The 17,514-nt window shown below is 40.6% G+C and overlaps 1 protein-coding gene across 1 annotated transcript; it reads right to left on the bottom strand.

Moving 5' to 3' along the window:
* Window positions 1–14,365: 14,365 nt before the first annotated feature.
* Window positions 14,366–17,005, bottom strand: LOC123254072 (inter-alpha-trypsin inhibitor heavy chain H4-like). Its single transcript, XM_044683145.1, has 4 exons — window positions 16,823–17,005; window positions 16,409–16,560; window positions 15,639–15,738; window positions 14,366–14,588 (listed from the first exon to the last, which is right to left on the bottom strand). The coding sequence occupies exons 1-4, from the start codon at window positions 16,828–16,830 to the stop codon at window positions 14,504–14,506; spliced, it is 345 nt and encodes a 114-aa protein (XP_044539080.1). The 5' UTR covers window positions 16,831–17,005; the 3' UTR covers window positions 14,366–14,503.
* Between the last annotated feature and the right edge of the window lie 509 nt (window positions 17,006–17,514).

The following is a 17,514-nucleotide window of genomic DNA, read 5'->3' as shown; positions in this document are numbered from 1 at the left end:
CCTTGATCTCCCCTGGGTATGTCACACCATCAATGATCCTGAGGAGAGAGAGAGAAGGAGGGCAGAGAGCATCCTCAGAGAAGGAGCAAGGGCTGAAGGTACTGGGGAAGGAATTGCCTCAGGGATTCTAGGATAGAGGGCTGGAGGGACCAAAGAGGGAGAAGTTGGATTCTGATTTCTCATCTTACTTAAAATTTATAAAACCTAAATATTCTATATTGTCCTTCCTTGTCCTGAACGGTCCTGAATGAACTCCTGTATTTGTCATTTAAAATCCTTCACCATATGGGTATTGATTCCACCTCGTCACTAAATTCTGTTTCAGTCAAACTGTCCTGTTTGCAATACTCCATCTCCCAGAGTGTCCTTTGCTTAGAACATCCTCAGAGCTTGATTCAAATACTTCCTCCTTCACAAAGCCCTTCTTGATCTCCCCAGTAACTGGTCCTTCCCTGAATTTTGATACTTATCTTGTAAACAGCTCTGAAGGGATGTAAGATTTAAGAGGCAGAGGTTGAGAAGGAGGATGTTCTAAGCAAAGGAAAAGGATTATTTTATTTAATCTTTGTAAATCCAATATTAGCACTATACTTGATCTCCCCAGCAATTGGTCCTTCTCTGAATTTTGATACTTATCTTGTAAATCTTTTAAACTTATATTTCTATGTGTTTCTTCCCCTTATAGGTTGTCAACTCCTCAAGGAAAAGGACTGTTTTATTTAATCTTTGTAAATCCAATATTAGCACTATATAACAGTATACATATATAACTATATATAAAACAGATTTTTAATAAATGTTTTTTGACTGATTGATTGAGCTTCCTAACTCATTTTCTGCCTCTAGTCTTATCCCTCCCAACCCATCTTACCCATACTCACTGAATTATCTTCCTGATATGTCCTTGACTCAAGAAAATTTTACTGGACCTGGGGGCAGCTGGATGAGTCAGTGGAAGTCCTGGATTCAAATTTGTTCTCAGATATTTCCTAGCTGTGTGACTTTGGGCAAGTCACCTAGTCTTACCACTCTTCCACTTTGGAACCAATATGTTGATTATTGATTCTAAGATAGAGGGTAAGAGTTTAAAAAAAGAAAAAAGAAACTTCTTCTGGATCCTTGCTGACTTAACAAAATAAAAACTTCCATCCCCATCATTCAAGATCCTCCATACTCTGACTCTCATATATCTGTCCAGATGCAGCCTAAATTAAGAAATTCACTATTCCATAATCTTACCCTGTTCTTGCCCATCTTACTGCTTATGCTTATATTCCTGGTGACAATTACCCCCAATAAACCCATGCTTTAACCATATCAATTGTGCAGTTGTATGGAAGATAGATTAAAGAAGAGACTGGAAGCCAGGAGACCAATTGGAAGTTACTAGAACAGTGCAGACCAGAGGGGATGAGATTTGGAAATAGGGTAGTGGTTGTGTGAGAGGGCAGAAGGGATGTTGGAGAGATTTTGTGGAGGTAAAATGGATAAGTTTTGACGATTAATAGGATATGAGATTGGATATGAGAATGGTGTGAGATAGCAGAGTTAAAGATTACTCTGGATTTGCAAACCTTGGCAACTGAGGGGAAGGATGGTAATACCTCCAATGGAGGTAGGGTAGTTTAGAGGAGGAAAGGGTTTTAGGGAAGTGACAAGGAATTCGATTTTGAACATTTGAGCTTGCAGTGCCTATGGGACATCCAGTTCAGTAGGCAGTTGCTAATGGGCAAACTATATAAGTGTTTTGCTGTGCATAAAAGATGGAAGCATGTGCATGGGAGACATTAGGGATCTGTTTCCCAGAGAAGACATCCTGCATTCTTTAACCATTGGTTGGGAAAGGAAGGATAGAAGCAGCCTCTTTCCACTGGTTGCATAGCCAGAAGAGGCTGTATCTTTAAAACTGTCAGACTTAAGAGAATCTTGCAATCTTCCCAGCTGTGTCCAGAGTGTGAAGGTCCTGCTCTACCATGGCATGAACACCATGAACTGAGCTGTATGGGAAGATCATTCATCTTCCTCTCCTTTTAGGCCCTGTGACCTTAAGAGTTGGGCTTGGGTTTGGGGTTTGTTTGTTAGTTCTTTTCAGGTCTAGGTGCAGGTGATAAGGTATCCATCCTGGAGCCATGGCTATCTTGGAGGCAGGATCCCAGGCTGGATGTTGTTGTCATACTAGGAGAGAAGCTCAGGACTAGAGCCCAGGACTTGGAACTCATTGGGATCATGCCATATATGAACTGAGTCAAATTATAAACCTAATCCCCCTATCCTTCTCAGAGACTGAAGTGATATAGGACTAAACTCCCAGATATGGGGGGAAATTGTAAGTTTGTTCTTACTATACATTTGAAGTATATATTTCTTTGTTAAGAGCTAATTTTTAGATTTAGGCCTGGAGATGGGAGGTCTTAGGTTCAAATTGGGCCTCGCGTAATTCTTAGCTGTGTGACCCTGGGCAAGTCACTTGGTCCCAAATGCCTCACCCTTACCGCTCTTCTTCATTGAACCCAATACTTAACATTGATTCTAAGACAGAAGGTAAGGATTAAGAAAATAAAGCTGATTTGACTGTCAAGTGGCTAACTGGGACTGGAGAGTAGGTGATTTCTTTTTTCCCCTAAAGTTACCATTATTCTCATTCTAGAAAGACTGACTACTATCAAGGCACTTATGTCTCATAAAGAAGAATGCCTAGTAAATTATTGGCACACTATATAAGGAAGGACCACTATATAAACAGATACAAAATGACCATCACTTTGATGGGCCAAGGACAGTAAAATCAGAATTATTAAAACCAAACAAGGATTAGGGATGAGATGTAGAGAAGTCTGGACTTGCCTTCTCCCCTAAATTGAGGTTATAATTTAACTAGGGACCAAAGGTGAACCAAAGAGTGAAGAGGATAGGAAATCTTCTCACAGTCTTGCAATCAACCTCATTATGTGACCTTGTACAAATTCTTTGCCATGTTTACATCTGAATATCCTCATCTCTAAAGGTTGGCCCAGAGAATATCTAAGATTTCTCTCAGTAAAATTGCTTTCTAGGGCCTGTATCTATGCCTTCCTGGAAGCTGAGCTGAGGGTCAAGGGAAAAAACCAGTCCCCTCTAGCTGCACCTCTATCGTGTAACTTTGAGCTCAAAACAAGTATTTCAGAGGACAAAAGGCTCCTGGCCCAGAGAGACTGTGCAACCCTGGAACACGGAATAAGTCAAGAATTGACATGATCAGACCTTGAGATCATAGACTCATAAATTCAGAGCAGGAAAGGACCTTAGAAGTCATCAAGTGCCACTCTCTCTTTTTAACAGAAGCAGTTAAATGACTTGCTGAGGACCACACAGTTGGTTAATGTTAATGGCTGGGTTTGAAGTCAGGTCTTTCTGACTCCAAATCCAGCAATCTTTTCACTAAGTCATCTAACTGTCAAATGAAATGATGTTGGTAATACACTTTGCCAAGGACCATATATATAAATGAGGAAAGAAGATTCAATGTCTTTTTATAACCTATTTCTAGCTCTGCAGAGAGAATTACATGAACCAAGGAAGAATAGCATTTCTGAAGTTAAAGGGAAGAGTCTATGAAGTAGAAGGGTTTTGGCAGGATCATATGCACAAAATATGAGAATATACACAAAAACACATACTCCATTGCCTCCCAACTTCCTTATGCCCTACCCCCAATAGGAAAGGCAGAGCATGGAATGACAGGAAGAAATGTGTGGTGGGGAGAGGGGGCTTTGAAAAGAAAGGAGAATGGATCATGGAATCATGACTATCTAAGGGGGAGGCAATTCTAGAATCCCAGAATTGAAAGGGACTTTAGAAGGTGTACTGAATCATGAAATTGCTGTTAATCCTTGTGGTGTGGTAGAAAAACACATAACCTAGATTTAAACCCTGCCACTTTTAGCCTTCCCCTGTAAGATCATGAACAAACCACTTAACTCTTGGGCATCAGTTTTCTCATTTATAAAATGAAGGGATAAGACAAGATTGTCGCTAAGATCCCTTTCAGCTTTTTTTTTTAATCCTTACCTTCTGTCTTAGAATTGATAGGAAGTACCAAGATACTAAGGATTGATTCTAAGGCAGAATAGTGATGAAGGCTAGGTAATTGCAGTTAAGCGACTTGCCCAGAGTTGCACAGCTAGGAAGTGTCTGAAGCCAAATTTGAATCAGAATCTTCCATCCCTTTGCTGAGTCTGAGTCACTGAGTCACTTACCTGTCCCCCTTTCTGATGTTTTTTCAATTTGAATTCCAAAGTATTCATTTAGCTTCACTAAATTTCATATTATTAGTCTCAGTCTATTTTTTAAAGACATAGTGATCATTTTGAATCTTGATTCTTCTGTTGTCCAATGTATTAGCAATCTCTCTCTCAGCTGTCTAAGATGGCTTTACTGGAGTGTGGCCATTGCACATGCAACAGCTTCTTAGAACCACAGGTTAGAGCTAGGTGATAGGTAAACAACAAAGGTAGATGAGCAGCCCTAAAAAGGGTTCAGCAAGCTCTTATCCCAGAGGTGCTAGTCTTCCTTGAATACCCCATACATCTGGAATTAGATCTATGTTCAAGATCAGTCAAGATACTTTCTTAGAGGATGATCTTAGGTAAATTACTTAATCTCTTTGCGATTAAGCTTCCTTAGCTATAAAATGTGCATACCAGTATCTGCAGCACATATATCAAACAGTTGTGCTATGAAATCAACCGGATAAATTTGAATGGACATTCATGAATGTATGGACAACACTTTGTAAACCATAAAAATACTATAGGAAGCTGAGCAATTATTAGGATATCATCGATACCCTCCTTCTGACTAGGTAGTCTCTAGCAATTTCCATAGCATTATTTCTTCTCTTTAGCTCTTATTTTATCCTTATCTAAATGCTCTGCACCAAGGTTTTTCCTTGATTTCACAAACTTTCATGAAGATGCAGACCCACAGAACCACCTCTTTTGAACTGGATGCAATTCAATACTCCACTCATGAGTTCTATCCCAACAAGCCACTCTGAATTCTATGAAGTTATATCTATCTACCTCTTTGAACTAAGAGGTCAAGTTCTGCTATTCAATATCCATATTCTGGGTATTGGCATATAGACATCAGGTCACACCTTTCATAGATAAAAATACAGAGTAAAGGAGATTGTAGCAAACAAAGTATGGGATGATGGGGCATTAGGAAGAGGAGGGGAATTTGAGGAAGTAGATCATCCAAGATCACTACTTACATGGAGAAGTTGGTAATGAAGGCGGTCTTGGGCAGCTCCACCTGGAAGATGGCCTCTCGGGCCTCTTCTGCCTTATTGACCACACGGCTGGTGATGATGGTATGGGCAAAGCGTGATGTGACCTTAGAGTCCACAGTGAGACTGTAGATATCAATATCATGCTAGAATGGAATTGCCAGAATAAGGAAACAAAAATGGGAAAATGTTTGATAGTTTTTCCCCCTAGTAACCCTCAGCCTTGCCCCTATAATGAATTGATCCACAGGGGTCTGATTAGTCCTTTTTACTGGTCTCATTATCTACTGTGGACATCAGATGGAAACATGCAGAAGGGATATAGTTTAAAGTATAGGACTTGGAAATTAGGGGCATATTCTGACATAGAAGGCTGGGATATATTAGGAATGAAGATCTGAGAGACTTTGGGAAAGTTGTCAGACCTCTCTGGACCTTAGTCTCTTACTCTTAAAGATCAGGAGACAGATGCTTTATTCTGGGTTCTCATCAAGGACTAATGGCAACATGGGGTGAAAGAGAGGAATGTTTTGGGGGTAAAATCTTCAAGAATTTCCCTTCCTTTTCCCTAAGGAACTACAATTCTCTCAGTAAGAAAGTTAGGCCAAAGTCAAATGTCCAGGACTTATGCAGAAGCTTTTCCCTGTCTATAGACAGGCTTTCCCCATTTACCCAAACTCTATGGAAGTTTTGCTCTGACTCTTTCTTCAGAGGCAAACAAGTACAGAGAAACTACTGGGTAAACATCCTGTAATATTTACCACTACCCATGTCCTCCTAGAACAAGATAACACTAGTTATCGGATATCTATTGCCAGGTCCAGGACATTCTCCCTCAAGTCCCCTAAAACACACTTGTACCCTCTATAATAAATATTTATTTACAAATACACAAATATATTTGTATTTGTACTCAAATGCACACCCTCACACATTTGTACATGCACACTCTCACAAACATATAGTCATACGTGTCCATGAGCACATATAGGTACCTCTTGAGCAGTGATGGGCCTGAGGGAGGCCAGAAGAAGAAGAAGAATGGAGAATAGCTGGACATGAGCTGCAGGCTCCATTTTGACTACACAAGGATAGGGAGGGGCCAGAATTTAGAGGCCTCCATAAATCAATAACTCCCCTCTTTCCCAGCCCTCCCCTTGGTCCCCTCTCACTCTCTATTCCTGTAGGTTCTAGAAAGCTGGTCCCAAGGTAATGTGTATTTACTGGCTAAAGGCAGCCAGCAGCTTATGATAAACTGCCAGTCCCCACCTCACCTTTGGTCTGTTGAGAAACACCTCCCTGACATACACACTCTGAGGGGAAGATCCAGAAGAGCTTCTCCTCAATCCCATAGGATCAAACCATTTCTCCCAGAGACCTCCCCTTTCTGAGTCCCCTCAATACAACTTTCTCAGCTCCAGAGAGTGATACAGGGAATAAGAAGCCATGTATTTAATGGAAATTAAGAAGAGAGTAGTGTTAAGACCAATTCATTTTTCATTTTAGTTCAGTTAAAAAATAATCATAATTCCAGGAGTCACTTCCTAACTCGTAGGGTTAGTCCCCAGTGGAAGCTCTCTAAGGTTAAGGTTCTGCATTTCCTAAGACTATGGCTCACTAAACTTCAATCTTTCTCTTCTGGCTCCTTCTCTGCTACCTCTAAACATGCTAGCTTCTCCTCCATCCTTAAAAAAAGTCTCATTTTAAACAAACCTTTCCACTAGCTAAAACCTTATATCTCTTATTCCCCTTTCTGGCTAAACTCCTTGAGAAAGCTGTCCATAATTTTTTAATGGAATTTCTATATCTTCCTGCTAGATTTTGGTTGATAATCTAAAGCAATACTAATGATTTATAAGGGTTTCTTTTATATTCTTTGATTTACTAAAGGTATTATTTCTTCTTTTTTTTACATTTAAAAATTACTAATAGAATTTATCTACAAGTGTCCCAGCCTCCTACCCCACATCACAAAAGGCATCATCTGGGAGAAAGACAGGCTCTTACAAATTATGTCTTTCATGTTTCCATGTTTCAGTTCACTCTCTGAACGTAACATTCACAATTTGTTCTTCAAGAATTAATTCTGTAACTGTGTATGATGTTTTCTTGGTTCTATTCAGTTCATTCATTATCTTGTGAGGTTCTTTACAAGTTTTGTTAAAATCAGCCTGTTTGTTGTTCATTACAATCATATACCACAATATTCTAGCCAGCCCCCAAATTGATGGACATCCCCTAAATTTCCAATTCTTTGCCACCTCAAAGAGAGCTGCTCTATTTTGGAACATGTGGGTTCTTTTCCTCTTTCCCTGATCTCTTTGGGAAATAGACATATTGCTGGTTCTAAAGCAAGTGAAGATATTGTTTCTATAAAATTTAGTTGATTCTCTAAGGTTCTCTAAATAAATCATCATCATTTGTAAATTGGTTTCCTTTTTTCCCCATTCCCTCAATTTCTTTTGGCTTATCTCTGTACCTAGTATTTCCATCATGATATCAAATGAAAGTCCCTCTCTTCCTTTAAGATGAAGCTCAGGCACCATTTTCTACATAAAATCTTTCCTAATTCCCCAACTGCTGTGCCCTCCTAACCATAATACACTGAATTTAATTCCTGGGTGAATACATATTTGTTAACTTTATATAAAGTCATATATCTTTATGTATAACTAAATATCTTAATATGTAATTATTGTCATCAAAAGTAGGGTTTGTCTCTTTCTTTGTATCTCTATCTCTAGCATCTAACTCACTGTTTGGCACATAGTAGGTAGGTGTTTAATATATATATTCATTGATTGATTTGTATATAGAGAAAGAAAGCTTTTGGCCGCCTCAGCTAGAAAGGATCCAAGGGCTCCCAGTCTAGACTGGTTTTGCCTTAATGTATTTGTTTCTTATTTATATCTACTGACATGACTAAATAATTATACATACATTTTTAATAACCTCTGTTTAATGCAGCAGGGATTGGATGAGGGGAAGCATTTTTCTGGAATTAAAATGGTCACTGAGCCAAGAGTCTGACTTGATAAACCTATCTTCAATAAATCTTTAGTCTATTAATCTAAATCTTACTAGTGTTTTGAAGTTAAATTTTCCCAAATGACTTTTGGTGGCATCCTTAAAATTTTGATATGTTGTTTTAATGTTGTCATTTTCTTTGATTTTATGATTTGTTCTTTGACCCACATATTATTTGGGATTATATTATTTAGTTTCAATTTATATTTGAGTCCATACATAAAATACCCTTCATTGATTAAAAATTTACTGCATTGTGGTCAGAAAATGATGCGTTTGATTTTGCTACCTTTTTGCATTTGTTTGAGTTTTCATGCCCTGCATCATTGTCTGTTTAGAGTATGTGTTTCTACTCCTTCCTAGATGCAGTGCCTCCTCCTGATGTAGGAACTCCCCATCAGAGCTACAGAGGAGGATAGGAGGGATAACGAAAGAAATTCCTTCCTCTCCCCTTCACAGGTCTCCCTCACAGAAAGTTCCAAGTTTACAACTTCTCCTATTAGGAGGCAGGTAGGTGGTGCCATGGATAAAGCACTGGGCATGAAGTCCAGAAGGTCTGAGTTTGAATCTAGCTTCAGACTCTTATTAGCTATGTGTCCCTGAACAAATTACTTTATCTCTCTCTGTCTCAGTTCCCTCTACTATAAAATGGATACAATAATAGCATCTTCTTCACATGGTTGTTGTGAGGATGAAATGAGGTAATATTTTTAAAAGCGCTTAGCACTGTCCCTGGTACATATTTGTTGTTATTGTTTAGTCCCTAAATCTTGTCCTACTCTTTGTGATCCAATTTGAGGTTTTCTTGGCAAAAATATGGGAATGGTTTGCTACTTCCTTCTCCAACTTATTTGATAGATGAGGAATCTAAGACAAAAAAGGTTAAGTAACTTGTCCAGGGTCACACAACTAGTTCAAATTTGACCTCAATTCCTTCTGACTCTAGGTCCAACACACTACTCTCTGTACCACCTGGCCCCTTGGTGCATTTAATGGTTAATAAATGCTTGTTTCTCTTTCCCTATTGAAAAGACATTTAATGGGGCAACTAGTTGGCATGGAAAAAAGGAGTTTTTCAAACTGTTGATATTCATCCCAGGCTTAGCTATTTAAAGTTCTAATCAGACAAGTATTTGTATCTCACAAAAGAACAGAAATGCATCCTTTACAGTTCAACTCCTCATGAATCCTTTCTGGATCATCTATGGCAGTGATTCCCAAAGTGGGCGCCACCGCCCCCTGGTGGGTGCTGCAGCAATCCAGGATGGTGGTGATGGCCACAGGAGCATTTGGGGGTGGTGAATAACTGTAAGGGGGCGGTGATAGTATGTGACAGGAGGCGCTAAGTAATATTTTTTTCTGGAAAGGGGGCGGTAGGCCAAAAAAGTTTGGGAATCACTGATCTATGGCAACATCAGATAAGGAGAGGAAGGAAACATGGGAGGTGATGGGGTATCAGATCCTTGAAGTACTAGAGGTGAATTATTTTGTCACATGTTTCATACATGGTTGTTTCGTTGTTGTTAAGGCATTTCAGTCACATTTGACTCTTCATGGCCCCATTTGAGGTGTTCTTGGCAAAGAAATGGAGTGGATTGCCATTTCTCTTATGCTAAAAAAGATGGAGGGATGAAATCTCCTTGAAGGGGTCATTATGGAGGAAAGACTTTGTAAATCAGAAAGTTCTATGTTAACATGAGTGATTAGTATTTTGTTTGGGGCATCAAAAGATAGAGGCAGCCCAGGAGAGGGTATGTAGGATGGTGAGCAGATGGAAATCATTAAAGGAGCTAGGGAGAAAGGAATTAATGTGGAGAAAAGAAGTCTTGGAGTCATGATCATTGTCTTCTAGTGTTTGCAGGTTGTCATGGAAAACAGAAATTGTTCCAAAAGAGCAGAAATCAGTCATTTAGGGAAGGTACAGCAAGATAGTTTTAAGTTCAATGGAAGAAAAAGCTTCTCTAATAATAAGATGATTAAAAAACTAGTCAAAAAAATCTAAATCATAAAGTTTCTTAATACTGTCCAAAAGTAGAATTTTGGGGGTGGAAGTATGAAGTTCCCTAATACTTTGGGTCTCCATACAAATGGGCATTGTAATATAGGATGGCAATATTAAAATCCTATATTACAGCATCTAGGTGGCATCATGCATAAAGCACCAGGTTTGAAGTTAGGAGGACATGAGTTCAAATCTAGCCTCAGACACTAAGTGTGTGACTCAGGGCAAGTCATTTAACCCTGTTTGCCTTAGTTTCCTCCTCTGTAAAATGAGCAGGAGAAAGAAATTGCAAATTATTCCAGCATCTTTTCCAAGAAAATTCCAAATGGGATTACAAGAGTTCTAAAATGATTCAGTGACAACAACTTCATGCAAATGCTAGATGTGAAAGGAAATTCTTGGTTCTCTTTGTCTATTCTGAGTTTACACTTATAAAAAGGAAATCATTCTCTTTGCCTAGTTGGAGTTAAAACTTTGGTTAACTATAATTTAGATACCTCACTAGATTATGAGGACAGGATTAACTCTCCTTTGTCTACTTTTGAATATACTTAACCTTAAAGTAAGGGAAACTCTTACTTCAGGAGTTTATACCTCCAAAAGGGAGACACCCCTACTTAACCTTAAGTAGGTGGAAGTCTGCAACACACTGTGATACCTCAGAAATATGGGAATCCAAACTGGGTGACAACTTAGATTAAACGTGTGAATCCTAGGAGAAGAGTTATCACCTTTAGAGGTGACAAGTCAATCCCACAGACACTGCCCCTGGGCAGGGCTGGACAATTTGGAAACTGTGATTGGCCCCTGTGAAGAGGAGCAGGAACAGGAGACCACCATAAAAGCCATGAAATCCTTGGGCTGAGACAGTCTCATGAAGTTGAATCTTGTCAAGAGTGTCTCCTGGAGATAGTCTTCAAGGGAACTTCACTAGAGACTTCATCATGAATTGTGACTTCAACTTAGATTCTGACTCCTGGACTACTTCATAGGGTGAGTGAAAAGGGCTGACTCCTTTCCTAGTTTCCTAAGAGACTAGCTTCCATCTTGGAGGAGGCCTCGTAGTTACTCACTACCAGCCCTCCTGGCTGAGGATTAGTATAGGTATTTTCTCTAACCTCTCTCACATTTCTCTACTTTATTGTTTCCCCATTATTTTGTAAATAAACTTCTGACTTGAGATATAATTACTTCAGTGACCATGTTATTTCATATCATTTAAGTCCAACTACTAAATTTAACCTTCACATAGATAACTATTTATCAGGGTTATTATAAAGGAGATTTTTGCTCAAGAGGAATTTGGATTAGAGTTCCTCTTGAGTCCATCTAGTTCCAGGATCCTAAAGTTGTCTCATCCTAAGATTCCAGCATTGTATGGTTCTACACACATACCAAGCTCATCAGAAAATCCTTAAGGAATCACAAGAATTTTGTTCATTGAAGGGTGGGATGAAAAATGCCTGACAAATTAATCTCCCTCCTCCCTCCCAGTTAATGAAATCACAGAAAATATTGTTCATTAGAGTGGTAAAGTCTTTTTATGCCTTTAAGACATATAAAATTCTCTTTGATAGAATTAGAGAACCACTAGCTACTGGCTGGTAAAAGACAGGCCACACACTTGGTGACTTACTCTCTAAGACAGGAATTGATCATTTTTGTTAGCTGTTTTATTTGTGTGTATGATAAATTTCTTTGGTAGCTAACAGACCCCTCCTCAAAAATAATATTTTAGTTACAAAGTATTACCAAGGAAGCCAGTTATATTGAAATATAGTTACTGAACTATTTCTAAAAAGAAGTTCACAGATCACAAGTTAAGAATGCTTTCTCTAGAGATACACCCAGACAGTTGTGGCAGGAAGTAACTCCAAGGAAGGCAAGGGAGAAGAAAATTTGTCCTGGTTGTTAGTAGTTGAATGAAAAGGAGAAGGTCCAGGGAGCTTGCCTGAGTGTCCTGCCCAACAGAGACCTGCTATAACCAAAGAAGATATGGAGTGTGTGGGTATGACTTGGTTGGGGGTGAAAGGAGTAGGCAGAGTGAAGAGGGGAAAAGGAAACATGGGAGGTGATGGGATATCAGAGCCTTGCAGTGCTAGAGTTGAATTGTTTTGTCACATGTGTTCCATACATGGTTGTCTCATTGTTTTTCAGTCACTTCAGTCACATTTGACTCTTTATGGCCTCATTTGAGGTCTTCTTGGCAAAGATATTAGAGTGTTGGCTATTTCCTTTTCCAGCTCATTTTACAGATGAGGAAATTGAGGCAAACAGGGTGAAGCGACTCATTCAAGGTCACACAGCTAGTAAGTGTCCAATGCCAAATTTGAACTCATAAGGCTGAAGTCTTCCTGATTCCAGGCCTGACACTCTATCCACTGTGCCATCTAGCTGCCTTATGGTTGTTTCAGTTTATTTTCAGTTTGTGCCTAACATTCCCATTGATAATGGGTGTATTTGTAAGTATGGTAGGATCAGGGAAACTGTAAGATGACGGTGGTCAGTAGCAATGTAGTGTCCCTAATCCCAAGATCTTTGGAGAGACACAAGCACACAAGCAGGCTGGCAGGAAGGGAGGGGCAAGAGCTTGTGGAAGTTCTCCTTCACCTCCCCCCAACCACTAAGCAGTTGGAAAGTCAGTTAACAATTTGGTAATGGTGGATAACCTGGCTTGATAACTCCTGGGCCAAAATGGTAAGTGGGGAAAGGCTAAACTTCTTATGATGATATCTTTCTCTGAATTATTCCCCACAGGATACAATAGGTGAAGCTTGATGTCTTAAAGCTCACTGGCTCAGGGGTTAGGATTGATTAACTTCAGGGCCACCAGTAAGAGGAATTTGGCTTATGGAGGATGTGAGCATATTTCCCAAATTATCAATATCCAGACACTGTTCCTAGCTAATAAGGATTTAATGATATCAGGAAATGGAAAGAAAGAATAAGGCTTAGGGTTGATAGGTGAGGAGGAAACTACCTAAACAGTTATGTCTAAAACAGCCCTTCCCCCCCAAAGGGGGAAATGTATCTTGTATGGCTGATCTTCTCTCTAACCCTGTAAATATTCTTCTTCTAAACCTAGATAGCTAAATTAAGATAAACAGTGATATTGTTGAAAGGTCTAACCAAAGTAAAACAGGTTTGGCAGTCAGAGACTGAATGGCTCAGCTCAGAGTCACACAGTTTGTAGAGACAGCACCCAGATCAGGATCAGGACCCAAGACCTAAGACCTTAGACCCCAGACCCAAGACCAAAGACCCAAGAAGACACTGAAAGCCAGGTACCCTGCCTTTTTATACCAGGACTCCAACTGTCTCTAACTGCCCCCTCTCTCAGAGTTCTGGTGGGCACTATGGAATTCTGTGTTGCACCTTGCACCCATCTCTGCAGCTTGAACCCCTCTCAGCAATATGGATCTCACAGTATACCTCAGGTTTCTGATGGGAATGCTTTGTAATACTGTTCTTACTATATCCTCCTAGTGAATGCCTCCACTTTGAGGCAATTTCCCCTTACTAACCAGAAATTAAAGGTATGAGCATCAGTGGGAGTTTTAAAGGTAAGGACTCACTGAGGACCTTTTGAGCCTGAGGAGACAATTACTCCTCTAAGAGATCCAAACCAAAAGTATGAATGGCAGTGCTAAGGACAGCTCCAGAGGAAGGGTTACATTTATTCTCTAGTGAATTCTGGAAATTAATTAACCATTTCTTTTTTTTTTTAATTCTCTCTTTTTAAAAAAAAAATTCTCTCTTCTGCAGAGAGAAATGATTTCATTTTTTGTACTTGAATCCCCAGAACCTAGCACAATGAGTGGGACATAGTAAGTGATTCATAAATTTTTCAGGAGACCTCGTTTGAAAGATCTCTTTGCATTCAATTTATTTGAATATTCAGAACATGTGCGAAATTTGGATTATCACCCCAAACTGGCCCAGAATAAGTCCCTGAGGCAGATGTCCCTTTTGCTCCATGACTGACTCCACACTTCATGACAGGATTCAATCACCAAAGACACATCCCACCACTGTCCCAAGGAAATTAGAGGCAGTACACACAGAAGTGCTGAAAAGATGTTGCTTTATAGCATCTTCCCACCTGGTCCAGATGGGCAATTAGCAAAGGGCAGGAGCAGTTCCTGGCCCTGATTAGTCCAGAAAGGAGACCAGAAGGGTGCAGCTTGCCCTGATTCTCTTTCACCTTATAAGGATTGCTCTAGGTACCAGCACAATAACTCTGACTGTGGGGCAGTAGATGTACCTTGTTGGAAATCCATCATGGACTTTCTGCAAAATACACAAACAGTTTGTTAGAAAATTCTTAACCAATTATCAAGGGTTTTGTTAATTGTCTAATATCTCTGGTGTTTCATCAACTATTTCTTTTTTCCATAAGTTAGCTATGGTTTTCAGATTACATATTCAGATATTTTTAAAATATCCGTACCTTTTTTCTCCTAGTTCTCTCTCTTATTTTTATTCAAATTGTCTTTATTTATTCTTTATAGTACATGTTCTAATTAACTGTGGATTTCAAAGATCTTGTTGTTTCCTATTTTAATGGGTATTTGGAACTTCTATGGTAGTAATGGTAAACCTATAGCACAGGTGCCGAAGATGGCATGCAGAGTACTCTCTGTGGACATGCAGCCACTCTTCCCACCCCAGAGTTCATTACTAGAAAGGCAGAGGGACTCGGGTGGAGTGGCTCCCTTCCCCTCTCCACCATGCCTGATGACATTTTTTTTTTACATCTTCTGTCCCTCTGCCCAGCACTCCAATGGGAGTTGTAAGAGGGGAAACCAGAGTACACAGTGGGTAAAGTGGGAAGCTCACAGGTGGCAGAAGTGGAGGGGAACAGGGTGCTTGGACCACTCTCCTCCCCCTCTCTACACTTGCTGAGGGCATTCCTCATTACACCCACTCCTTTAACTAGCAACCCAATGAGAGTGCTTTCTACCTCTCCTGTGTCGGGTAAAGGGGGGCAGGGTTTGCCCAGCACTTGGTTGGGGGACATGGCACATGGTCTCTGGGCAGGGGTGGGCCTGGCACTTGGTCTAGAGAGCGAGGTGGGGGCAGGACCCTGAACTTCGTCTTTAAAAGGTTCACCTTCACTGATCTATGGGTTTTGACTCTTCTGGGGATGGCAGAGTGACCCTCAGAAGCCACCTGGCCAAAGGGCTCGCCAGTGCCTTGAGTGGCCAGATCTGTGCTTGGGCATAAGATGCCTAAACCTGAGATTCTCTATGAGGATATGGAAAGAAGGGATTGAGGAACAGAATCCAGGCACTATCACTCCTAGTGCAGCCTAGGATCTACAGGTTAGTCCATATTTACCTGGTGGCTGTATACTTCTTTCCCATCACACTCAGCTCCCGTGTGTTTTCAACTGTGCTCTCTTCAGCAGGATCCCACTGAAAATCCTGGTAGAACTGACCTGGAAAGCAAAAAGTTAGAGAAATATGCTAGAGGAAGGACAGAGAATTGAACATACACAAAGAGATAGAGAGATACACACAGAGAAAAAGAGACCAAGAAAGAACCATCAAGATAGTCAAGAGAGGCAGAGAAAGAGAAAAAAAAGATCAAGAGAAAGCTAGAGAAAAGGAAGAGAGGAATAGAGAAAGACAGAGTGAATAAAAGAGTGAAGTAGAAAGGGAGTGTAGAGAGAAGCAAAAACTCAGATTTCACCTCCCAGAAAGAGGTGGTTTTTGAGTGTGTGTCTAGTTGGAAAGGGAAGTATTGATAGATGTTTAAGATGTGGGTAGGTTATCAGAGAGGCACAAACAGGGAGGAGAAGATAGTCAGAGAGCAGGGATGTAGTCAAAGAGCTGGGTTGGAAAATGGTACGGAGGAAGGAATGAAAAAGGAAGAAATGATCAGAGAAGTCGATGATGATAAGGAAGTAGGGAATGCTCTGAAAGGTGGAGAGTGTTCAGGGGGATAGATAGATGACCCGAGAAAGGAACATTCAGAAAGGAGGTAATCAGAAAAAGGAAGTATTCAGAAAGCAGGAGAGTAAAAAAGAAAGGGGGCCAATATTGGTCAAAGAGATAAATATCTGATCAAGGAGTCACAGACTGATAGGGACAGGGTCTAGACCATACCAAGGACTCCACTGGTTTGGCTGGAGAAATGAGCTGGATCCTTCAGGAAGAGTCGCAGTCCAGGAGTAGGATGGTTCAAGGATACTAGGCCAATGGTGACTTTGTCTGGGCCACTAAGCAGCAAGACACCATTTTCCAAAGTCATCTTCAGCCTGTAAGGAAACCAAGCCCTTAGAGGGAATATAAGAGAGCCAAGGGAACAGCTCAAATTCTGGGGCAGAAGCGAAGATTCAAGCAAAGATATCACTCCCCCAATGTAGAGATTGGCTCTTGTCCACAAAGTCCCTGGGAGGGGGGGGCCTCAAGGTCCAACACCTATGAATCCTGCCCCTTTTTGCTGGTTCAAAGAGCTGCCCATTCCTGGTTAAAAACTTACCTACCTGCTCTCCAGCCCCCTAATTCTCTCAGGCTTACCCTGGCATCACCAAGTAGAGTGATTTCCATTGATAAGAGGAGCTTTTCCCGCCATGGCCACGAGTCACCACGATGCTGTCCTGGGTCACACGCACCCTCACCTCAGGAGTCTTGTAGCTCACCTGGAGCCAGGCAAACTTGTCTCTGCTCCCCTCGTACTTGCCAGTCACTTCAATGCCTGGAGACCCATAAGATCAGAAGGGGTGAGAGCAGTTCTCAGGACAATAACAAATCACCTCCTCTAGGAAGTCCATTCAGATTATCCATTCTGTCTCGGGAAAATCTTTCCCACTGAACCCATTGTGCTCTTTGGAAAATTTATTAGGAATAGATCTGCTCAGTCCTGATTGATCTCTCCTGCCTCTCATTTATTCCTTTGAATTTGGTCTACACTCATTGGTGTTCATCTGTAGATAATTTTGTATAGCACCCATAATCTTTATCTATGTGGGTCTTGTCTTCCCCAAGAGAACATGCACCCATAAAGCATTGATATTTCTCTTAGATAAGATGTGAAAGGTACAAGGGCTCAAATGCCCTCAGGGAGTTCTCAAGAGGAGAAAGAACTCTCCAACATGACACAAGATAATATACTTAAATGGCAGTTTCCATAAGCGGGAGGATGGGGGTGGAGGGAGACCTGAATGTGTGTGTGTGTGTGTGTGTGTGTGTGTGTGTGTGTGTGTGTGTGT

This window comes from Gracilinanus agilis, unplaced genomic scaffold (genome assembly GCF_016433145.1).
Source record: "Gracilinanus agilis isolate LMUSP501 unplaced genomic scaffold, AgileGrace unplaced_scaffold139, whole genome shotgun sequence".
Classification (NCBI taxonomy): Eukaryota; Metazoa; Chordata; class Mammalia; order Didelphimorphia; family Didelphidae; genus Gracilinanus; species Gracilinanus agilis.
This window is presented reverse-complemented; position numbering and strand designations above follow the sequence as displayed.